The sequence below is a fragment of the Schistocerca cancellata genome, chromosome 9, assembly GCF_023864275.1.
Source record: "Schistocerca cancellata isolate TAMUIC-IGC-003103 chromosome 9, iqSchCanc2.1, whole genome shotgun sequence".
In the NCBI taxonomy this organism is placed as follows: Eukaryota; Metazoa; Arthropoda; class Insecta; order Orthoptera; family Acrididae; genus Schistocerca; species Schistocerca cancellata.
The window spans coordinates 80955763-80981932 of NC_064634.1; the positions used below are offsets into that span (position 1 = coordinate 80955763).

Here is a 26170-nt window from a genome sequence, read left to right on the forward strand (position 1 = left end):
TGATGTTCGCAGTGGAGGGGAAAATAAACGCAGGTTGGCAACAGCAATTAAAAAAGTTTCGAAAATGAGAAATTTTGTATTCATCATCATCTTGAACAGTTCCCTGCTCCAAGTTGGGCCTGTTTGGAATACAAGCTTCGGCATCGAGTCCAGTTTTTCCATTATCTTTTTGTATTCACTCTGGTCCAGTCCTCGCCTCTTTTTTCAACTTACTCATCCACATCTTTCAGCTTTCTATCAGTTGCTTTCGCTCTTGGTCGTTTCCTTTGCATCCCCATTTCATTTGTCTTCTTTGGCATCCTCATGTTTTTCATTCTCGTTAAGTGCTGGTACCATCTTAGCCTTGATGTTTCTATTCTGCTCTGCTAGAGTTTCTCTTTCGATTTTTCCCTTTCTCTTTTATTCCTCGTCCTGTTTCTCCTTGTTAATCCTGCTCTACTGACGAGGAACTTCATTTCTCATGCCTGTAATAAGGCAGCATCTCTTCTCTTCATTATTCACGTTTCAGATGCATAGACCAGTTATGGGATGTAGTAACTTCTGTGTAGTACTTCTGTACTATGTCGTGGGATGTCTTTGTTCCAAACCAGGCTCTTAATACTGGAATGTTTCTGCCTGTCTGCCAGGTTCACTGATCTCTTTCTCATTTCTTCCAATTTGCTAGAAAGAAAGATAAACCAAGTAACGAAATAATTATTGGAGAAGAACAACTGGAGAAGGTGGGAATTTGTTAATATCATACATAAATTTAAGCAATAAATGTCAATATGGTCCTTAGTAGGCTGTAATGCGATGTTTATTTAATCGTACGACTCGCTAATTTCGACTAAGCATCATTGTCAACCACATTTGTAACATCTGTATTTCACGTCATTTTCAAATCACTCTTAATTACAAGTAAAAAGAAGTCATATACCGTCATTTTACGAAAGGACCCACAGTACAGTGACACCTTTTAAGATCGTACTCTGAACTTTATGTACAACAACACGGTGAGTTACCATGTTGTTGTACGTACAGCAAAGTTGAGAATACGACCTTAAAAGATGTCACCGTAGTGTGGATCCTTTCGTAAAATGATGGAATATGGCTACTTTTTACCTTTAATTAAGAGTGATTTGAAAATGCATAAAATATAGATGTTACAAACGTGCTTGACAATGACGCTTAGTCGAAATTAGCTAATCGCAGGATTAAATAAACATCGCATAACAGCCTACTACGGACTATGTTTACATTTATTAGGCATCTAGAGGCCGTGGATCCGCCCGAATGCAAAATTTTGTAAATTTAAATGTTAGGAAGTCTTTTCTGAAGGTATTTGTATGGATTTTAGTCATGATTAGAAGTGAAATGTGATCGATAAAGAATTCAGACAAGAAGAAAGTAGAAGTTTTGAATCGTAGTGCTAGAAGAATGCTGGAGATCAGTTGGCTACATCGAATAACTACTGAGAAGGGACTGAGCCAAAAGATGGGAAAAGAAATCTGTGGCAGTTCTTGGCTAAAAGGAGGAATCGGTTTTGGCAGAACATATCATGAGGCAATAAGGAATCGACGGTTTGGTGATGGGAGAAGTGTGAGAGATCAAAGTTGTAGAGAGAAGGATGGAGTGAAAACAGTAAACAGGTTCAAGTGGATGTAGGTCGCAGCAGTTATTCGGAGATGAAGAAGCTTGCACTGGATAGAGCCGCGTGTAGGGCACCATGTAACTGAAGGCCACAACAGAAAAAAAAACTAAATCCCGAGTCTGCAATTTTTTGCGTTTGTGCTATACATAATAAGAAACAGCTTTGTACACTCTGTAATTGCGATTCCGACATGATTTACCTGTCGTAATAACATAAAAAACGAAATAGCGCTTCAATTCGGGAACTGTCTCATATCTAATTACAGTTAGAGAGGGAAATGTTCTCCCTTTGGCGGCCGGAGTGGCCGAGCGGTTCTAGGCGCTACAGTCTGGAGCCGCGCGACCGCTACGCTCGCAGGTTCGAATCCTGCCTCGGGCGTGGATGTGTGTGTTGTCCTTAGGTTAGTTAGGTTTAAGTAGTTCTAAGTTATAGAGGACTGATAACTTCAGCAGCTACGTCCCATAGTGCTCAGAGCCATTTGAACCATTTGTTTTTAGACTCAAAGTACTGTACAACATACAAATTTATGAGTTTACTCAACTGCTCATCTTCCCATGCCGCTCATAGTTTCTCACTATAACATGGATTCAGAGGGCAAACCGACTCTAGGCGTTACATTACCGAGGATCAATGTAAGTGTGATGTCCCCTACGTGGGAGAATTATAAGTTTACGTACTCTCAAGCCCCGTTTTCCAACGTGGGATTACAAGGAACATAAGGAGTACTGTCCCAGTGTCATTCCGGTAGTATTGGAAATGTGAATGAAACAGGTAATAAACGATTACACTAGCTTTGAGAAACATCTGAAATCGCTGAAACTGAAAAAAGATCCAGCTCACGATGGAATCCATTTCAGATTCTATACGGAATTTGCAGTTGAGTGTCAGTCCCATTTTAGCGATAATATGGCGTACATCTCTCTAACAAAAAAGTTGAAAGTAATCGCATGTACCACCTACATGAAGGGTAACAGCCGTGATCCACAAAACTACCGTCCAGTATCTCTGATAAGTATATGTTTTAAAATCTGGGAACATGCTGAACCCAATGGTAATGAGGTGTCATGAAGAAAAGGACCTTCTTCTTGCGAACCGACATGAATTCTGAAAGATCGCTAATGCGAAACTTAACTCGCACATTTCTGAAATGACAATCTGAAGGTCATTGACCAGGGCAAATTAGGAGTTGCAGTATATCTTGACATTCGGAAAGCATTTCAGTTAGTAGCACACAAAAATCTATCAAATAAAGGACAAACAAAATTTGTCACTAGATTGAAGATTTATTGGTAGGGAAGACGTACCATGTCTTGGATCGAAAATAATCGACAGATTCAGAAGTAACTTGACGTGTGTCCCAGGGAAGAGTCCAGGAACAACTACTGTTCTTGTTGTATATTGACGCCCTTCCTTTGTGGTCACATTGAAAAACATTTGAGAATTTACCATTCCCCTCTCTACTATTGACTCTGTGTAGACCAATGCCATCTAAGATAAGTAAAACAATGTCTCATAGCAACCGAATTGAGAATCGATGTAATTCCAGAGTGAGCAGTCTTATCTGCAGACTGTCCACTGCAAGCTGGTCAGAACTTCTGATATAAGATTATCATTTCCATACATTTTTTCATGTTATACGGCTATACTACTCTGGCTAAAATATGTTAGACAACTCACCTTCCACAACTCAGTTGTAGTCCTGTTTTTTTCGACATTTGGGAATGTAATCTTTATCTCGGCCACTAGGCTTCTTTTTCAATTTAGTTTTCTTTCGCCAGGTAGTATTTCGTATCGTTCGTACTGTGTCAACTGTTAAATTATAGAACCAGTTGGGAAGCTATGGCGGAGTGGGGCATAGCACTGGCTTTGTTAACAAACTGCAACAAGACTATAAATTTGCTCCCCACCAGCAACAGAAAACAGACGTCTGTGTCCGATTCCCAGTCTCGAGATTAACATGGGCTCTCGGGTTTTGTAACTTTGTGCAATGTGAATACTAAACCGTGTCTTCATAGCTTTCTAAATAAGTCACAGAAGTTGCTCACGACTCATGAGTGACCTCCAACACGTTTTTATACTGTTGTCAACCTGCGTTTGGTTGTCGTTCACATAAAATAAGAGTGTCTTAGGCCTGCGTCAGCTGTCAGAAGATCAGTGAAGTGACTCTCGGCGTCCACCCAAAATCTTTTTGTAGACAGCTGTCTCCTCAGAAGTTTAAGGGTTGTGATTTAGCAAAGCCTAGTATAAAAATGCATTTAATAATATAACTAAGCTGCCTGAAGGCCAGCCGTATTTTCATTTATATTAAGATTAACTTGAAAGAAATTTGTTGGAATATTGTAACAATACTAGGGTCCACTATATCCTCAAACCCGTTTGATATCTTAGCAAAATAAAATAGAGGAATTTTTTTGCGGAACGTAAAAGTATTGAGAATTTGTGATTAAAGTGTCTCATCTTTAAGGACATTTCGTGCTGCATTCAAATCTGGTCTAAGACTTTGTAGAACTGTATTATTTCGGAACTTTATCTGCTATGTAAATAAATGTTACTTTTCAAATCAGTCTTAGTTAAACGGTAGCTCCATTTCCGCACATGTGATAGAAACTTCGAATTGGTCCCAGTGAAACCTATTATCCTACAACAGTATTTATTTGTTACTGATTCTCAACTCATGGTAGGAAATATTATACTGTCAATTAAACTAGTTACAACATTCGAAATATAGATTTCTTACAGGAATGTGAAAATACATTTCAGATACTGTATCGTATCGTATCGTGAGCAATCAATCGTAAATATGTTACCGATAGGAAGAAAGGTGTTCACTAGAAATAATTCTTGGCTAGGTACGAAGTTTTTACTGTACTGTAGAGCCGAAGAAACTGATACATCTGCCTAATATCGTGTCGGGCCCCAGCGAGCATGCAGAAGTGCTGCAACACGAGGTAGCATGGAGGGACTCGCCTAATATCTGAAGTACTGCCGAAGGGTACTGACACCATGAAGTAGTACGAGGGCTTGGAGATCTCTTCTGAGTTGCAAGGCATCCCAGTTATACTCGATAATGCTAAAGCCTGGGGGTTTGGTGGCCAGCGGAAGTGTTTACGCCCAGAACCGTGTCGCTGGAGCAACTCTGTAGCAGTTCTGGACGTGTGGGGTGTCGCATTATCCTTCTGGAATTGCCCAAGTCTTTCGGAATGCACCATGGACATGAATAGATACAGGCGATCAGGCAAGATGCTTATGTAGATATCGCCTGTCAGAGTCGTGTCTAGACGTATCAGTGGTCCCATATCACTCCAACTGCACACATTCCACACCATTACAGAGCCTCCACCAGCCTTAACAGTTCCCTGCTGACATATTGGACCCGTGGATTCATGGGTTTGCCTCCATACCCGTACACGTCCATCCATTCGATGCAATTTGAAACTAGACTCATCCGACTAGTCAACATTTTTCCAGTCATCAACAGTCAAATGTCAGTATTGACTGGCCCAGGCGAGTCGTAAAGCTTTGTGTCGTGCAGTCATCAAGGGTCCACGAGTTGGTCTTCGACTCCGAAAGCTCATATCGATGACATCCGTTGAATCGTTCGCACACTGACACTTGTTGATGGCCTAGCACTGAAATCTACAGCAATTTGCGGAAAAATTGCACTTCTGTCACACTGAACGATTCTCTTCAGTCATCGTTGGTCCTGTTCTTGCGGGATATTTTCCGGCCGCAACTATGTCTGAGATCTGATGTGTTACGGTATTCTCGTGAAGTGGTCGAACGGGAAAATCCACACACCATCGCTACCTTGGAGATACTGAGTCCCATCGCTCGTGCGCAGACTATAACGCCACGTTCAGACTCACTTAAATCTTGGTAACCTGCCATGGTAGCAGCAACAACCGATCTAACAACTGCGCCGGACACTTGTTTTCTTATATAGGCGTTGCTGACCGCAACACCGTATTCTCCCTGTTCATGTATCTCTGTATTTGAATACGCATGCCTATACCAGTTTCTTTGACGCTTCAGTATATTACGTTGCACGAAAATTTTATCACAACTACCACCATAAATATCCTTATATTACTTAAAATCATTGGTTTTACTAAAGTTAGTAAAAAGTTTCTTTGACGCTTCAGTATATTACGTTGCACGAAAATTTTATCACAACTACCACCATAAATATCCTTATATTACTTAAAATCATTGGTTTTACTAAAGTTAGTAAAAAGTTTCTTTGACGCTTCAGTATATTACGTTGCACGAAAATTTTATCACAACTACCACTATAAATATCCTTATATTACTTAAAATCATTGGTTTTACTAAAGTTATTTCATCGCTATCTTTGAGTTGTCTATGAATCAGAGTCATTATCACATCAGCAACAGTTTCTTGAAAAACACAGTTTAAACACATTGAACAGTTTGTATGGCAGAGTTGATTTCCTAAGCTAGGCAGATGACTGGACTGAACTGAGTCGCTGTTGGTCTACTGTGGTGGTCACGTGGAATCGCTTGGACCCACTTACTTGTGATGTCTCGTCAGCACCAATCTCTACTCTCGAATGGCTGTTGTTACAAAAAATTACATAGTTTGGAAGGACGACATGAAGTTAGATTACCTCCCTTTGAGAGAGATGTTCGTCTAAATCCACAGTCAGCTTTCATGATTGAGAAGGTAACTGTAGAATGCAAACTTTGGAGGGACAGAAAAAAACCCAGAACATTGCGTCCATAGTCATTGTTCGAGTGATGGCGTCGCAACTTTCAACTTTGGTTTGCGAATGACAACCATATTTAACTTCTAAAACTTGTTAGGTAGACAATGTTACAGTCAAAACGAGCGTTCTGTCTAGATCGTAGCATCGGCATCTCTGGTAGCTCCTAGCGCTAGTGGCGGTTCCCTGCGCTGTGGGTGAGTCTTCCACCTCGACATACTTGCCGCTCCAAAGCGCCAACCCCTGGCTCAAATTCACACAGATCTTCCCTAGCGTTTCACAAACAAGCACTTCCACAGTGTTGGGTCCATCACTGTTCAGCCTCAAAATACTTCCCATCTAGCTGACGGTCAGCTCTTCATTTTCTAAATTAAGTTTATACCTTCGGCTGTTTGTGGACATTGTAAAATTTAATATAACACTTTATGTATTTTCAACTTTCCTTATCCGTTCTTAAGTAACAACAGATTTTGCGTTTATGAAGAATCGATAAGGTTTGAATCTGAGACTACTTGACCTAATTGCTTCTGTGTATGAAACTCTCCTCACTACCTTCGCATGTTATGCTTCAAATGTCTAATGGCGCTCATTTACATCGGGTGATCGATGTTGTACAATATTTGATAACTCAGATCTCTTAAAAATAAATTACACTATTCAATTGCAGAATAGTTAGTACCTAATAGGATGCGTCGTTATACTGAAAAGTCTGAAGCTCGTAGATGAGCCTATGTAATTGAAATGTTGAATGTTGTCAATAGAAAAGATATCACGGCGTGAGGGAGTGGAACCTGCTTTGCCAAATGCGTTTTTTAAGGAACTGATTTGACATGTAGTTTCCTTAACGCGCGCTATCCTGTTCCAACTTATTGCAGTTTGCGAGGCTTTTAGATAAACGAATTTGTCACGTAGTTTGTTTTGTAAGCGCTCTAGTGTCCCGGCAATGTTCTACAAACGATAATGGTGGATACACAGTAAGTGTATCACATAGAACGATTCTAACTTCTGTAAAAAACAAATATATTCTCTTAGGTTTCTTGGAGAACATTTTGCCATTGTTAATCATTGTCACGACAATATCAGCGTGGTGGTAATTCCTGTCTCTTTGGCAACACTGGAGAGAGGATCTCATCTATGTGTAGCCAAACAATTTGAAATGTTTCTCCTCCATGCGTCTCGCGAATCATACGGGCATAGATTGCGATGGCTCGCGAAGTTAATCCCAATGTGGATATGTAATCGCTTATAATTGATCGTGAGCAGCATCCGTTTTCGTAAATGTTTATGGGTGGACACTTGCGTGCAGTAAGTAATCAACATTCACTTTACTAATCTCTGTCTAGAACGCAGAGTTTGTATCTTACAACACCAACAGAATTTCGATTAAAGGAATCGACGAAGTAAAGTTACTAAAAAACCTGAAGAGGAGGGTACAAATATTAATGGCCAACACTTTGAGATAAAGATGTTACATTGCAAACTGAATAACATGGACTCTATACATGTACTGAGTTTATTGACGGAAAAAAGAATACTTTCATCTGCACAAAGCACCTCTATTGCAAACATGTTACACTTATAAATAAATGTACAGTGAGATATTCAGTAAAAATAACCTGATAAGTAATGAAGATGCTTAACTTCTGTGGTGTGCTTTTGTTAGTAGTGTACCATGTAATCATTACTTTCGTATTACTTTACAATATCTGATCACACTGTATAGAAATACGCTTTGTAATGATTATTAAAACACTACACTTTATGTTGAAACAAGACTGCAGTGATGTGATTACATTTTCACTAAACAAAAAAACACTATATCCTGCAATTTATCAAACTGGAAGTTACATTCGCCACACGCAAATGAATTTATGAAATCATGTAGACGAAGTGGCACCATAGTATTTTTCTGTTGTAGTTAAGTAAACTGTAAAGTACCTTTTGGTCTTTTCTTCTGCAACAGTACTTCCACTTTGCGGTGATATTTAGAGCGAAATAGCTGGTAAGGATCCTTTGTCAACACTACGGTGTTTTATTTAGTTATACCAGTAATTGGCATTTAGTACATGTTATATTTATACCTAACTCAAAGATCTCCACAAGAAAGGGAAAGAAGGTAATGACTTTAACAATACGTCGTCCTAGTATGAAAGCAGTTATACGCTGAACTGCACCAATAAAAAATATACCTTAGTGTCATCACAGGTGATAAGCATTGATTATAGCCTCTTACGAGAATTGCTACAGTATGATGAATTTGCAGCTTTTAATTATGGTTTGGATGTCACAGTACTTTCCACATCATAGGTGGCCAACACAATAGATCTTGCTGCAACGTAATGCCAGCATACAACAATAGAAAACTAACTGGCCCACAAAATATAGAGCAACCTCTACTTCCTTGCATAAGAGCTGCTTAAAAGAATTGCTGAATTATTAGTAGCAACTTTATCTCATCCATTCGAGGCTTTTACAACAATTATGCTCAATTTTGTTCACCACAACATAACGTACGTCTTCACCGTTTCAAATGTATCTCGAGACTGTGTTCCAATTCTACTTAAAGAATGTTCTACTGAGCAAAAAGGCTGTAATTCTGCCTCCAAAACACTTCCGTAGGGAAGTCCCTACTGTTTATGTCTTAAAACTAAAATCATGACTCTGTACATTTGTATTTACAGTCCACAACTATTACAATGATAAAAGCAGTTTTGCGAAATACATGTAACTATACACAAATCATTATTTAAACAGTAAAGTTCAAAAATATATCTACAATTTAATATTGCTGATTTATCTATCTGGCAGCAGCACTGTACAATGCTATGTGAGTTCAGTTTATCACTGATGCCACTGGATGGCAGAAGCGTAAAGTGCTTGTTCTGAGAGCTCGCTGCCTTCAATGTATTCTCATCCATCTATGTACGGCTGATGCTCAAATACCAAGCTAGAATGATTTTTTTTATTATTGTAATGAAGTGGTAATGATACTTTTATCGTTACAAGGTGGGTACTGATACGCTATGTATCTTCCACCACGCATGTTGGCTAGCTGAGTACTGATGTTTTGGGGATGTAGATATTGACATTTCATCTTCACTGTTTACAGTAAGCTGTAAGTTGGACGAAGTCACTCGGTACAGACCCTAATTTTGTGCTCACTGTTAATTCTACAGCAGATGACGACAGGTGCACGCCTGGGACTACCTTCCTGCAAGACTGCAACACCTGTACCTGTGGCCCTGACGGTAGGACGTCAGCGTGCACCCTCAAGGCATGTCCTCCTCGCGAGGAGGGAGGTCAGTGGATTTCTTGAACTAGTATGTAATTGGTACGCCATTTCAATTCATTCTAACCTTGTGCTTACTACTGCCTCTACAGAAGACAGTTGCAAACCTGGAACGACCTTCATGCAGGACTGTAACACGTGTACCTGTGGTCCTGATGGGAAAACGTCAGCCTGCACCCTGAAAGCATGTTCAGCTGGCGCACAGGCAGGTCAGTATACTGCTCATCGTACTACCTTCTTTTTCTCCTACAATTTATAAGTAGATAGATGAGCCAAAACATTATGACCACTTGCTTAGCACCACGCTGGTGTATCTTTGGAAACGAACACAGTCGCAATTCTGCTAGCATGGTGTTCACATGTCCTTGTACCAGATATCTACGCATAGGTCAAGGAGTTCCAACGACCTGATGTGAAAAGAAACGTGATTCATCCTGCCTGACGACAAGTTGCCATTGATCCACGGCCCAATCTCGACGGTCCCGTGACCTCTACCACCGAAACTGACGGTGTCATTTGGCCGACATGGGAAGAAGTAGAGGTCGTTTTCTGCGGACCACGTGTTCGACAATGCAGCTGCTGAAAGGTGTGCGGCGAAATACCTATGCATGCATTGTACTCTGCTCCGTGTCTGCCTTAGATCGCCGTCAATTCTGCTTTGCAGACCGGGAAAGCCTCCAGCTTTCACGTTCTGTGATGAGACTTGGACGTCGAACACCTTGTTAACCACCCGTGGTTTCTCACCATCCTTTAGCCACTTTCGATAGACGTGCGCGACTGTAGCACACGAGCACCAGACCATCTTCACCATTTGCGAGATTCTCCTTCTCATGCTCCGGGCCATACAAATCCATATTCACACTCAGTTTTTTTTTCATTCATTAGCCTTCCGACTGGTTTGATGCGGCCCGCTACAAATTCTCGTCCTGTGACAACCTCTTCATCTTAGGGAAGCTCTTGCAATCAATGTCCTCATTTATTTGTTGGATCTATTCCAGAATCTATCTTCTTCTGTAACTTTTCCCTTTCAGGCTCCCTCCAGTGATGCAGACGTTACCTCTTGATATCGTGACAGCTATTCTGTTATCACGTCCTTTACTATCAGTGTTTGCGATGTGCTCCTTTGTGGATCGATTCTACGGAGATCGTGGCTGCTCCTTGCCTTGTAAACCCACCTAACTTTCAACATTCTTCTGTACCTTCACATCGCAAAGGATTCGATTCTCTTCTGTTCCGGTTTTCTCAGTGTCAGTGATACTAATGCTGTCCTCAAAACGTACTTTCTCAGACATTTATTCCTCGGATTAAGGCCTATGTTTAATAGTAATGGTGTGCTTTTGGCCAAGAACGCCTCTTCGTCTATTTTGCTACACGTTTTATACCCACATTGCTTCGTCTGTAATGGGCTATTTTGCTTCCATTTGTCTTTCTTCGATTTATTCCGTTTCCATATTCTGTACTCATTACACTGATTAGTCCATTCAACAGGTTTAGTAATTGTTCTTCATCTTTACTAAGAATAGCAATACCATGAGCGAATCTTATAAAGGATATCTTTTCAGCCTGAGTTTTAATCCTATTCTTGAACATTTCATGTATTTCCGCCATTGCTTGTTTGATGTGCAAACTGAACAATCGGGAAGGAAGACTGCATCCATGTCTTATATCGAAGCATTTCCTATTGTCCTCAGTTAGTTCTTCTACACATTGTACGAGAATCATTCAGTAAGTAATGTAACACATTTCTTACTGAAAGCAGTTGTTTTTGTCAAGTTATTGTGCATTCTTTTGGCTACGGAACCTTTTTATGAACATAGCCTCTGTTCAATGCGAAGGCCTTACCCCACCTTACTGGGTGGGCCATTATGCCCGCATTGTACCACTCTACCGGCCGACTCGGAGCCAGCGATAAAAAAAAAAAAAAAAAAAAACACGAAAGTGTACGAGATCCGAGCTGTAGGGTGGAGTATCATGTCGTTTTTGGAAACTCAGAATCTACTATGTAGGAATCAACATGGATTCCGGAAACAGCGATCGTGTGAAACCCAACTCGCATTATTTGTTCATGAAACCCAGAAAATATTAGATACAGGCTCCCAGGTAGATGCCATTTTCCTTGACTTCCGGAAGGCGTTCGATACAGTTCCGCACTGTCGTCTGATAAACAAAGTAAGAGCCTACGGTATATCAGACCAGCTGTGTGGCTGGATTGAAGAGTTTTTAGCAAACAGAACACAGCATGTTGTTCTCAATGGAGAGACATCTACAGACGTTAGAGTAACCTCTGGCGTGCCACAGGGGAGTGTTATGGGACCATTGCTTTTCACAATATATATAAATGACCTAGTAGATAGTGTCGGAAGTTCCATGCGGCTTTTCGCGGATGATGCTGTAGTATACAGAGAAGTTGCAGCATTAGAAAATTGTAGCGAAATGCAGGAAGATCTGCAGCGGATAGGCACTTGGTGCAGGGAGTGGCAACTGACCCTTAACATAGACAAATGTAATGTATTGCGAATACATAGAAAGAAGGATCCTTTATTGTATGATTATATGATAGCGGAACAAACACTGGTAGCAGTTACTTCTGTAAAATATCTGGGAGTATGCGTGCGGAACGATTTGAAGTGGAATGATCATATAAAATTAATTGTTGGTAAGGCGGGTACCAGGTTGAGATTCATTGGGAGAGTCCTTAGAAAATGTAGTCCATCAACAAAGGAGGTGGCTTACAAAACACTCGTTCGACCTATACTTGAGTATTGCTCATCAGTGTGGGATCCGTACCAGATCGGGTTGACGGAGGAGATAGAGAAGATCCAAAGAAGAGCGGCGCGTTTCGTCACAGGGTTATTTGGTAACCGTGATAGCGTTACGGAGATGTTTAACAAACTCAAGTGGCAGACTCTGCAAGAGAGGCGCTCTGCATCGCGGTGTAGCTTGCTCGCCAGGTTTCGAGAGGGTGCGTTTCTGGATGAGGTATCGAATATATTGCTTCCCCCTACTTATACCTCCCGAGGAGATCACGAATGTAAAATTAGAGAGATTAGAGCGCGCACAGAGGCTTTCAGACAGTCGTTCTTCCCGCGAACCATACGCGACTGGAACAGGAAAGGGAGATAATGACAGTGGCACGTAAAGTGCCCTCCGCCACACACCGTTGGGTGGCTTGCGGAGTATAAATGTAGATGTAGATGTAGATGTAGATGATTAAGAAGAGTCCACTGACGTTTTGTGCATTTCTTTTGCGTCCGCAGTTGTGTGACGCCTTCGTTTGAATTTTTGTGGCAACGAACACGCTGAAGTCATTCTTCAATTTACAACACTGCAGGAGTCGCAGCCTTGTGCTGCCGGCCGGCAGGCGGCAGATGGTGAAGATGACGATGTTTGGTTTTTTGGGGTGCTCAATTGCGCGGTCATCAGCACCCACGCGGGAGGTCGGACAGGTTTACGCGACCTTATTGCGATGATCACAGACCCCTCACCCGACGACTCAACATGCTTTTGTTCACCTCCAGGTCTCCATAGACAGTCTGCAAGCTCCTATGAATATCAATGACAGCTCTCTGGAACGCACCTCCGTTACAGACACAATTTGTACAGTCCTGTCACCTGTCGGAACTTCATGAAACTATAAGGGCTGATGCCGAAATATTCTACAATGTCCCACGTCAAATTCCACATTTCTTCAGCCGAACATGAGCGATAAAAAATGTGTTGCATTAGTTATTGATCGCCCCTTGCATATTACCCGTAGTTTCCTAGAGGTTTTTTTTTTTTTTTTTTTTTTTTTGAGAATTTCGAACATTCTGCAATATTTTACATTGTCGAACGCTTTCTCCAGGTCGACAAATGCTACGAACATCTCTTCAATTTTCTTCAGTCTGGCTTCCATTATCAAGTGCAATCCTCAATTTTCTTTTTCATTCTTCTGCATATTATCCACGTGAGCGACTTGGATGCAAGAGATGTTAAGCTTATTACTGCAATAATTCTCGTACTTATCTTGTCTTGCTATCTACGGGATTGTGTTGATGATACTTTTCCATAGTATGTCACCTGTCTGATAAATTCTAAACATCAACTTGAACAGTCGTTTGGTTGCCGCCTTCCTCAGAGACCTTAAAAACTCCGATGAACTGTTATCTACTCCTTCTGCCTTACCTGAGCTCAAGTCTTCCAAAGCTATTTTAAATTCTGACTCGAAAGCTGGGTGCCTTATGTCTTACGTATCAAGTTAAATTCCTTCTATCACGTCATCAGGCAATTCCTACCCCTCATGTAAGCCTTCATTGTACTCTTTCAATCCATCTGCTCTGCCTCGCATTTAATAGTGGGATTTCCACTGTATTTGTAACATTGCCACCCTTGCTCTCCATTTCACCGAAGGACATTTTGTCTGTTCTGTATACCGAATCTCCCGGGTTCGATTCCCGGCGGGATCAGGGATTTTCTCTGCCTCGTGATGGCTGGGTGTTGTGTGCTGTCCTTAGGTTAGTTAGGTTTAAGTAGTTCTAAGTTCTAGGGGACTTATGACCACAGCAGTTGAGTCCCATAGTGCTCAGAGCCATTTGAACCATTATACCGAATCAGACCTTCCGACGAACATTTCTCTTTCGATTTCTTTACATTTTTTCTGCAGCTGTTTAGTCAATTCCGATTTATGTCATTTCTAAGTGACTTACATTAGTGCAATACTGTCCTTTCATGAACATTTTTGTATTTCCTTCTTTCGTCGGTCAGCTGAAGTATTTCTCCGGTTATCCAAGGTTTCTTTGCAGTTTCCTTGCTTGTACCTGTGTTTGTCTGTACGACATCTACTATTTCCCCTTCTAGAGATGTCCACTCTTCTTCAACTGGACAGCCTGCTGTGGTGTTCTTTATCGGGGTATGCACATATTTCGCGAAATTCTAACTCATCTCCTCATTCCTCAATGTTTCAGTATCCCACTTCCGGATGAATCTCTTAAGCTTTAATCTTATCTCAACATTATTAAATTTTTTATGCTTCTATATTTGCTCCTGGATATGCCTTGTAATTCAATATGTAATTTTGGAACCTCTGTTGGGACATAATTTAATCCAACTGGAACCTTCCAGTGTGTTTGGGGCTTTTCTAAGTATACCTCCTCCACTTGTGATTATTGAACAGAGTATTCCCTATTACTAGCTGAAATTTATTGTAATCAGTCTTTCTCCTCTTTCATTCCTCGTCCCGAGCCCACATTCTCCTGCAACCTTTTCTTCTACTCCTTCCCTCGGAAATGCATTGCAGTCCCCTATGACCATTAGATTTTCATCTCCCTTTACATACTGTATTACCGTCCAGTATCCTCATATACTTTCTCTATGTCTTCATCTTCAGCTTGCGACGTCGGCATGTATACCTGAACTATCGTTGTCGGTGTTGGTTTGCTGTCGATTCTGATAAGAACAACCACATCACTGAACTGTTCACAGTAACACAGTCTCTGCCTACCTTCTCATTCATAACGAATCCTACTTCCGCTTAGTATTTTCAGCTGCTGTTGATATTACCCTATCGTCGGACCAGAAATCCTTGTGTTTTCTCCTTTTCACTTCGCTCATCCCCATTATATCTAGATTCAGCCTCTACATTTTCCTTTTCAGATTTTATAGCTTCCCTGCCACGTTCAAACATCTGACAACTTCTTACGTAATAGAACCCAGTGCATTGTCCTCGATGGTGGGTGTTGATCGGAGGTGATGGTATCATGTGGAGTGCCCCAGGGAAGTGTGGTAGGTCCGCTGTTGTTTCCTATCTGCATAAATGATCTTTTGGATAGGGTGGATAGTAATGTGCGGCTGTTTGCTGATGATGTTATGGTGTACGGGAAGGTGTCGTCGTTGAGTGACTGTAGGAGGATACAAGATGACTTGGGCAGGATTTGTGATTGTTGTAAAGAATGGCAGCTAACTCTAAATATAGATAAATGTAAATTAATGCAGATGTATAGGGAAAAGAACCCCGTAATGTTTGAATACTCCATTAGTGGCGTAGCGCTTGACAAAGTCACGTCGATTAAATATTTGGGCGAGACATTGCAGAGCGATATGAAGTGGGACAAGCATGTACTGGCAGTTGTGGGGAAGGTGGATAGTCGTCTTCGGTTCATTGGTAGTATTTTGGGAAGATGTGGTTCATCCGTAAAGGAGACCGCTTATAAAACACTAATACGACCTATTCTTGAGTACTGCTCGAGCGTTTGGCATCTCTATCAGGTCTGATTGAGGGTGGAAATAGAAGCAATTAAGAGGTGGGCTGCTAGATTTGTTACTGGTAGGTTTGATAATCACGCCAGTGTTACGGAAATGCTCCAGAAACTCGGGTTGGAGTATCTAGAGGAAAGGAGGCGTTCTTTTCGTGAATCGCTACTGAGGAAATTTAGAGAACCAGCATTTGAGGCTGACTGCAGTACAATTTTACTGCCGCCAACTTACATTTCACGGAAAGACCACAAAGATAAGAGAGATTAGGGCTCGTACAGAGGCATATAGGCAGTCATTGTTCCCTCGTTCTGTTTGGGAATGGAGCAGGGAGAGAAGATGCTAGTTGTGGTACAAGGTACTCTCCGCGACGCACCATATGGTCGATTGCGGAGTATGTATGTAGATGCAGATGTAGACATGCCACTCCCCGACTAGTAGAACATTGTTCTCTCGTTGGTTATTCAGTGTTTTTCTCATGGTTACTTCCTTGTCGGCAGTCCCCTCCTGGAGATGGGGAACTACACCGGAACCTTTTGATAATGGACAGGTCATCATGACACTCTTTACAGCTACAGGCTAGAAGTCCTGCAGACTCACCTTACGTTTACTTGATGCAGTGGTTTCCATTGCCTTCTGCATCCTCATGCCGCTGATCATAGCCGATTCTTCTGTCTTCATGGGCAGTTTCCCTCCTGAAAGGCAGGCGTGTGTTCTGAAGCTCCGTCCGCTCCTCTGTCCTCTTTGACAATGCCGCTGGTACTCACTTACGTCAGTGGATTTCCTCACTTGCGGCCTCTGTCGTCGCTCGAATGCTTCCCTGTGCGTCTCTGCGCCATTCATATACGTTTATTACACGTTCACATGCTCACGACGCTGTCAGGCGACGCTGAGACGCGCGGTGGTCATAATGTTTTGGCTCCTCTTTGTAAGTGATACGCCATTTTAATGCCAGCTGTTACATGTACGACAGATGAAGACAAGTGCACCCCTGGGACGACCTTCCTCCAGGACTGCAACACCTGCACGTGCGGTGCTGACGGCAAGACGGCGGCCTGTACCCTGAAGTTATGTCCACCCAGACCGCAAACAGGTCAGCAGACTATTCGTCTCACAATTTTATTTTTCTCTTAGCATATACTGCTACGGTCACAGGTTCGAATCCTGCCTCGGGCATGGGTGTGTGTGATGTCCTTAGGTTAGTTAGGTTTAAGTTCTGGGGGACTTATGACCTAAGAGGTTGAGTCCCATAGTGCTCAGAGCCATTTTTTCTTAGCATATACATAGTACTCCATTTAACGCGTAATAAACTTGTCCTTACTGTTACCTCTACTGTAGAAGAAAGCTGCACACCTGGGACGACTTTCTTGCAAGACTGCAACACGTGTAGGTGCAGCGATGACGGCAAGACTTTTGCCTGCACCCTCAAGGCGTGTCCACCTCGCGTGCGCAGAGGTCTGTAATCTGTTCTTAAGAATATTTTTTTTTTCTTTCCTGGGATATAGCTAAACAAATTTTTATCTAAGGTTGTTTGTTAACAGCACTGACTGTAAAAAGTGTTTTCGCAAATGATGCTGTTATTCGTGACGAAATTTTGTCTAGAAAAGATGGCATATATATACTGACAAAACATCAGCCTGCTGCAAAATCTGGGCCGGCCGATGTGGCTTCAGTCTGGAACCGCGCTGCCGCTACGTTCGCAGGTTCGAATCCTGCCTCGGGCATGGATGTGTGTGATGTCTATAGGTTAGTTAGGTTTAAGTAGTTCTAAGGGATTGATGACCTTAGATGTTAAGTCCCATAGTGCTTAGAGCCATTTGAACCATTTTTTGCAAAGTCTGGCAACCAGCTGTTAATGTAAAGCGATGTAAAGTTTTCACAGTTAATAAATTATCCCGGGCTATTATGCCGTAGACGAATGGATTTCACATTAAAACCCAACATTTAGTCCCCACATGCAGAGGACATTTTCAAGGGCGATCCTAGTTTCTTTGTGTGTCCGATTCACACCCTGTCTCGGGCCTTAACAGCAGCAAAATTCTGTTTACGCGTACTCCCGGGCATTGGCGTGATGTCACAGGCTTCGAATACCCAACAGCTAGTGGCCGACTCAGCTATTGCAAGACTTCATCGAGCGGAACCATAGTAAATAGCGATAACCCATCGAAATCGACTAATGTCTTCTGACTGGACCATTAAGGCGTTTAATTTATTGGTAAAATGTGCCGAATTCTTGATACAGGAGGCTGATTGGACCACATACGGTAGTAATAATATTGTAAAGTACTTGACAATCGAATAGGTGGGCCAACCAGTGGACTCACTATAGGCCTCAGAGGAACAAGTTGTTTTATACCTCTTCGGCAACCCAAAAAGTCTTGGTGGTAGTGCAGCTGAATCCAACAGAATTTTCTGAACGCTCTGTTCAATAGAGGATGTTTCCTCCACATATTGCAGAAGTGATTAAATATTGCATCGCGAGCAAGTGTCTCAAATGTAACGATGCGTGCTATGAACAGAGCGATAGCGTGGCTATGGGTAGCCCCTTATGCCCAGTTACAGCAAATTTCCCCATGGAAAAATTCGAGAAGCAAGCACTGTAAATTCCAAAATAAACCGAATATTTGGTTCCGCTGCATAGCTGATATGTCGGTTTGGTAGAGGAATGGCCGAGGTGGTTTTCGCCAGCATCTCAAACAGATTAACCCGAAGATTCAGTTTACAGTGTAGGAGGAGGTAGGTGGAATTTTAAATTTTCTTGATGTGCTATTTTTCAAGAAAGAAGATGCTAGCTTAGACCACAGAGTTTACCGAAAACTCACGCGCACACACCGTTACTTACACCCGGGTCAGAAGCACCAGTCACATCGAAAGGGAGGCATCATAAAAAGCCTGGCCGATAGAACAAGGAACATTTGCGAATCAGAGCTGCTTGACGAGTAATTAAACCACCACACCTCTGCATTGTCCAATAACTGTTATTCATCTGCTGAGATAGAAAGAGCTTTAAGACCTCCGTGGAAAAATAGTAGTGACACACAAGAGCTTGAGGAATCCAAAGTTTTCCTACCTGCTTTTCATTAAGGACATTACTGACCGTATCGGAAAAATCTTAAGAAAATGGAACATTGCAGTATTCTATAAACCCAACCAGAAGATACAGGGTCACCTAAAATTGGCCAAGGATGCTAGCAAATCGCTGGAAAATGTAGGAATTTATAGGATTGCTTGTAGCTGTGGGGGAGTGAACGCGAGTACTACTACTACAACAATAAAAAAACAGAAAATCACAAGCGCAATTTTTGCAGGTAGGAAAGCATCAAACTGTAATTGATATAACTCCAGTATTGGCAGCCACAAACGAATACCGTGAAACACTGTACAGATAGGCCACTGAGATTGTTAAATACCGCAGGAATTTGAACAGAAAGTAGGTGGTCGTGAAACTGAATGATATCTGAATTCTAGTATTGAAGATGTGTACTAGTGTTCCACACTGAAGATGATAGAATTGCGGACGACAGCTGTCAACAACGGCCAATTGCGCCGCGGGTATTCAAAACATGCGAAGTTACGCCGTAGCATGGGAGTACGCAGAAACGGAACTTATCTGCAGTCAGTAGTGAGCCAGGGTCTGAACCGGACACTAAAAAAAGCTACCATCCCCCTTGAAAATGTTTTAGTCACAGATGGGGACGAAACGTTGGGTTTAAATGTGCAGTCCATTCGGCCATGGTATAGTAGCTTGGAATATTTTATTAACTGTGACATTTTCAACTGTGGAAGTTTACATTTTACGATGTAGGTGGTGCATTTACGAAATGACTACAAAATGAATTAGTCATAGCTGGACTCAGCAGTGTCAGACAATTAAGCACACCAGACAAACAATCATCCCAGTAGACATCTCTGCCCTTGACAACTATCACAGTTTGGAGGGGAAGACAGCCCACAAGCCATTCAGTTCTGACTGGTTTCCATAAAGCTACCAAACTCCAAACTGCGGCTGTGTTGATTCCTACATAACACCCAATGTTCCTAATAGTATGTTACACATTTTCTATAAGATTCAGAGTGGTTGGTTTGTCCTGAGGCTTAGTCTGTAGCTTCGCCTCCAATACCGAAACCTTGCTTCGCTATCAATTCACTAATTGTCACCTTCGTTGATTCCTCTTTGATCAGATTGATCTCATTTGCCAATCTACCTGGAGAAATGTGCCCAGTAGTATCTGTAATTACTTCCTCTAGATCTGCGCAAGCCACACTGTTATCATCTGACCGTATAATGTCAGCTCTAACCTCATACACGCTGTAATCTATGTGCTTTTCTACCAATCGTGTCCGGATATCACTAAAATTTTCGTAATGTTTCTCCTTAATACTATCGCAATGTTTAAACTGGAGGTTTGCCTCGGATGGGTCGGCTACTTCTACCACTATGACTTTCGGTAAGCTCTGCCGGTTAGGGCCAGAACTTTCCGTTACTACTTCAACATCTAACTCCTGCGGGACGAAACACGACGAATCTTGCTCGTGCTCCCCATTAACATCAACTGTTTCTGGTAAAGTCTGCCGGTTAGGGCCAGAACTTTCTATCATTTCACAAACACCATCTTCCTGCGGGACGAGTCGCGGCAAATCCTGCCCGCGCTCCCCATAAACACTTCTCCCGTACAGGCCCCTATAATCTCTTAGTCCGTCGTATAAGCGACCGAACTGCCTTAACCAGACCTCATCCCTCTCTGCATCCCCTCGCTCGATGACGGACGTTTTATCCGACATCTGGTCTCCTCTCAACACTTGCGATTCATTCTTAAACTCAATCTCCAGTTCCGCTGTGGGTGTTACAGCTGCCACTTTATAATCGATTTCCGGAACACTACTTAAATTGTTCTCACCGACAGTGAATGTATTTTCTACTGCCGTGTCTACAACTGATCTACTACCTGTGGGCGCACTCCTTTCTCCCAACACTGGCACACTCTCCCGCCGTTGATTCTTCCATATGGAATTTTCATAACGACGACACCTCGGTTTTCTCCTGTTATTGGGCCTCCAAAATTTCTCCACGCCCGGTCGGCCCCTCACCGGCGCGGCTAATGGTTTCCCTGTCTCGTACCAGCAGATACGCTCCCCGGATGCTGCTGAGGCGGCTGACCACACCCTCTGGCGTTATTACTATTCTGCGAAGCCCGTATCACGCTAATATGATACTGGTTTCCGTCATTCCTGTTGTTATTTGCATTGTACCGAGTGTCATTACGGCCCGAACCACTATTGTTATTGCTGCAAGATTGCGGTATGCATTATTCCCATATTTATCGTTGTTGTGGTTGCTGTGGTACCCGTTGTTGTTACCACGGCCACTACCACTGTCGTGATTATTGCGCCAATTGTCCTCGTCCTCAACTCTTTCCAGGAAATCATTGATTGTCCTGTAATTGCTTCCTACGTAGCGTTTTGTATCATCTGGAAGCTTCTTGTAGAGTTCCCAGACTATTTCGGATTCCGTGCGGCGATCACGCAAATATTCCAACTTGCAAATCCAGCCCTCACAAAACTCCTTCATCGAGCCACGCGAATTCGCATCGAAAGGCCTCGATACGACAAGTTCGCGCCAGACACTTTGCTGTTTTTGCTCTGACCAGTATTCAGCCAGAAACAAATTTTTAAACTCGTCAAAAGTCAGGTTCGTAATATTGAGGTTTAAGCCCCAACGCTTGGCATAACCAGCCAGCACATCAATAACCGCATTAATTTTTCTCTCATTAGTCCATGATCTGGGTAAAACTCTTTCACAATTTTTAATGAAATCCGTCGCGTGTATACCGCCTTTTTTCAAGGGGTCGAACCGCTCCTCTTGCGTCAACAATTCCGAACTATGTGCACAGATTAGCACATAGCTCTGTTTTTCGTCAAGTTTCTTTTTTAATTCCGACACTCTCGTAATTACTTGGAAAGTGGTTGTCGCAAGCGTTTCCACTTTCCTCTTTTTCTCTTCACAGGTATTAGCCTGCTCCCTCACTTTAGTATCTACTTCGGACACTAAAGCCTTTAAAGTTTCCACCTTCTGTTGATCCTCTTTTTTCACTAATTGAATTTGTTCCGTCACCTTATTCTCGATGATCGGAGCAACTGCTTCTCCTACACTTTTCTCGATTCTGCTAATTTCGGAATCAAAACGAGTATTTATGCTCGCAATTTCCGCCTGAACGCCTATCATTTCCTATATAAGATTACCGATTTCGGTATTAATTACAACAATATATTCTTTGATTTTATCAACTTTTGTGTTAACAACTCCAACATTGTTGTTAACAACATTAATAGCTTTGTTCTGATTGTCTAGCTTTCGTTCAATTTTTTCAGACTGAGCTTCTTGCTTGGCAGACTGAGCTTCTTGCTTGGCAGACAGAGCTTTAATTTCTGCCGATTGACTCTTGATTTCATTAATCAAAACATTCAATAAATCAGTTAAATTCCCGGAAACTACCGGTTTTACTTCCGTAGCTGGTTCCTCTATATATGTTCCCCCATATTCATCATCAAGGGGTACAGATTTGATTTTCGCTTCCGATTCCGAAACATTTTCTAAAGTTTGGAATTCCATTTCTGCTCTTTGTTGCGTTTCGGCGGTCGCGTCTTTCATGCTAGCCGCCTGCCCCTGAACAATGGGTACAGCGGTGCGCGTTTCCCACTGTTCGACTGATTGTTCCTTATCCAAGTGTACCGAATTTTGGTAATTGTTGCCTTCACTCATTTTAATAATTTTCAATATAAATGCCAAATCTCAAATCTAATTAGGATTCCTCACACTAATATTCTCGCTGACGTATCGACCATTTCGTAACCAGTACTCTATTACGAGATTTGCACAATGCAAAATTCGTGTCCAGAACAACCTCAAATTTGAAGATTGTCCTGTCACCAGGTCCCCACGTGTAACCTGCCCCTCACTTATCAACCTTAATGACAGTGAAAAATGACACCGCGTGTATCTAATGGAAATTTGGGAAAAGCAATCGTCACCGAAGTTAATTTGTCGGTAAAGAGGGAGGAAAGGGTTACATCTAAATGAAAGGAAAAATGCAAATGTAACTGATGGAGATTAATTTTAAAAAGGGGTAAAGTTAATAAAGAAAGTAAATGTGCGGCCGTTACGTTAACAATTAACTAGCGGTAATTAGATATTTGAGATTTGGGGGAAATTACGGTCGCCAGTCCTATGGACAATTACTATTGTAACTGAAAAAGAAAGGTTATTACACATATAATTAGCGCTAGAAGCGTGGCAACTGAAGGTTGACACGTGTAGTGTGAAAACTGAAAGTTTGTCAGAAGTAATAAATTTCGCTACACTCTGACTTAATTTAGCAAAAGAATTAATAAAACCGGAAAATCGAAAGTTAATTTAGTGACTGAAGTTAATAGTGAGCTTTCTTTTTGAAGCACATCGAAATTCAGTAAAATACGGCTAGTCTTGGACTACCTCAACAATCATTTCGAAAGCTACTTGAATCTATGCAATTTAGAAAGAAGAGATTTAACTTTGAACTTGAATTAAACGATTCTGAACAATTAATAATAGTAAAATTTAGTACGTACCAAGCTGAGCTGCAGTCACAGGTAAGCTAAAATACGGTAACAAATCTCGCACTCTTAATTCGTGCTTGTGTAATCTAAATATTGTAGCCAGCTATGAATACTTTAACTGAACTTTGAAATTAAAGCAGTGAAATGCTATAATATTACTTGAATGCTGGCGTTTGAATTTCAACGACACTCGGGTTCATTCTGGAAAAGGAAGGGACCCTGCTTGGTATTGCAATTGGGACAATGAGCAACAAATGTTCATGCTAAGTTGCTGTAATTATAGTTACGACAATGGTACAGTTTGAAAAGCTGAGGTCTGCCATACAGTTCTAAAACTTTACGTGCTTCCAGTCTTCCTTGTTGGTTGATTGAAGGTTTGAAGCCGTCGATCGAGGAGGTGGCGACAGTCACTCATTGTCGGCCGTCGCTGTTGCAGAAGCTGGATGTTGGCGCGCCTTCTTCTCGACACGGTCACCAGGCGAAACGGGCTCTTGATGTGCGCCAGCTAATGCTTCCCGTCCGCGACACCATGTCAGAAACTATCATAGCAAGTCGAGCGCAATTACATGCTGCCCAACCCCGAAAGCGCGGCAACTCGCGGGAGCATCACACAACACCTGCTCCACTGCACCACCCCAGCCAGACTCTGCTCTGCCCGCGCTCCACGCGGCAGAGTTAACACTACCAAAGATCCTAAACACTTTGGTTCTCCACACGACCTATCGACGTATTCGCTCGATAGTATAGTTTTCCCTAGGCAAGACCCAGCGTAAAAATATAAGTAATATTTACAAAACAACCAATTATACATCGACATAAATTCATATATATATATATATATATATATATATATATATATATATATATATATATAAACAGTAAAACAATTACAATATATAAAGACACAGAAATGTCATATCTTGAGGTAACAAAACAAGGAAAAAAATTATAGTACAATAGATGGAAATAGGAGGATACGCACTTCCGGCGTTTCAACCCTTGTTTATTTATTTACAAATTGAGTCAAGATTAATACAAAAGTGGACTTTCACTTGAACAGTAAAACGTGTCCTTGTAACTGATATCAAATTAAGGATAGCAAAACGTTGTAAACTCTCTGACTCAATAAAATTCCATAGCATCTAATGTCACAAGAAACTAAGCAGAGGCATAATGATTAGCAGAACAAGAACATCAAATTTTTACTCAGCTTTAAAAATTAAAAATTTATAAAAAAAACTTCTAAAAGAACTGCTTAAAATCACTACCACTACTTAGCTTTAACATCCAATAAAATGTCAATTTAATTTCATTTTACAAAAACTGATGTCCATTATAACAATTTACAAAGAGCAATTTACATAGAACTACGAGGACAGCGATAACTTTCGTGACATAGCCCATTGCATCCAAAGCGCTCATTCTGTCATAACACGTTGTTGTTGTTGTTGTTGTTGTTGTTGTGGTCTTCAGTCTTGAGACTGGTTTGATGCAGCTCTCCATACTACTCTATCCTGTGCAAGCTTCTTCATCTCCCAGTACCTACTGCAACCTACATCCTTCTGAATCTGCTTAGTATATTCATCTCTTGGTCTCCCTCTACGATTTTTACCCTCCACGCTACCCTCCAATACTAAATTGGTGATCCCTTGATGCCTCAGAACATGTCCTACCAACCGGTCCCTTCTTCTAGTCAAGTTGTGCCACAAATTCCTCTTCTCCCGTAATCTATTCATTACCTCCTCATTAGTTATGTGATCTACCCATCTAATCTTCAGCATTCTTCTGTAGTACCACATTGCAAAAGCTTCTATTCTCTTCTTGTCCAAACTATTTACCGTCCATGTTTCACTTCCACACGTGGCTACACTCCATACAAATTCTTTCAGAAACGACTTCCTAACACTTAAATCTATACTCGATGTTAACAAATTTCTCTTCCTCAGAAACGCTTTCCTTGCCATTGCCAGTCTGCATTTTATATCCTCTCTACTTCGACCATCATCAGTTATTTTGCTCCCCAAATAGCAAACCATTACTACTTTAAGTGTCTCATAATAATCTAACTCCCTCAGCATCACCCGAGTTAACTCGACTACATTCTATTATCCTCGTTTTGCTTATGTTGATATTTAACTTATATCCTCCTTTCAAGACAACGTCCATTCCGTTCAACTGCTCTTCCAAGTCCTTTGCTGTTTCTGACAGAATTACAATGTCATCGGCGAACCTCAAAGTTTTTATTTCTTCTCCATGGATCTTAATACCTACTCCGAATTTTTCTTATGTTTCCTTTGTTGCTTGCTAAATGTACAGATTGAATAACATCTGGGATGGGCTACAACCCTGTCTCACTCCCTTCCCAACCACTGCTTCCCTTTCATGTCCCTCGACTCTTATAACTGCCATCTGGTTTCTGTACAAATTGTAAATAGCCTTTCGCTCCCTGTATTTTACCCCTGCCACCTTCACAACTTGAAAGAGAGTATTCCAGTCAACATTTTCAAAAGCTTTCTCTAAGTCTACAAATTCTAGAAACGTAGGTTTGCCTTTTCTTAATGTAGCTTCTAAGATAGTTCGTAGGGTCAGTATTGCCTCACGTGTTCCAATATTTCGACGGAATCCAAACTGATCTTCCCCGAGGTCGGATTCTACCAGTTTTTCCTTTCGTCTGTAAAGAATTCGCGTTTGTATTTTGCAACCGTGA

General features: G+C 41.6%; 1 protein-coding gene across 1 annotated transcript in view; it reads left to right on the forward strand.

Annotated features, from left to right (window-relative positions):
* The window catches only part of LOC126101193 (U-reduvitoxin-Pr21-like), a 173696-nt gene that overhangs the window by 47920 nt on the left and 99606 nt on the right, over positions 1 to 26170 (forward strand). Inside the window, exons 4-7 of the mRNA XM_049911889.1 lie at positions 9530 to 9652; positions 9735 to 9839; positions 12455 to 12478; positions 17212 to 17325. Of these exons, the coding sequence (XP_049767846.1) occupies positions 9530 to 9652; positions 9735 to 9839; positions 12455 to 12478; positions 17212 to 17325 (366 nt within the window). The remainder of the gene's footprint in view (positions 1 to 9529; positions 9653 to 9734; positions 9840 to 12454; positions 12479 to 17211; positions 17326 to 26170) is intronic.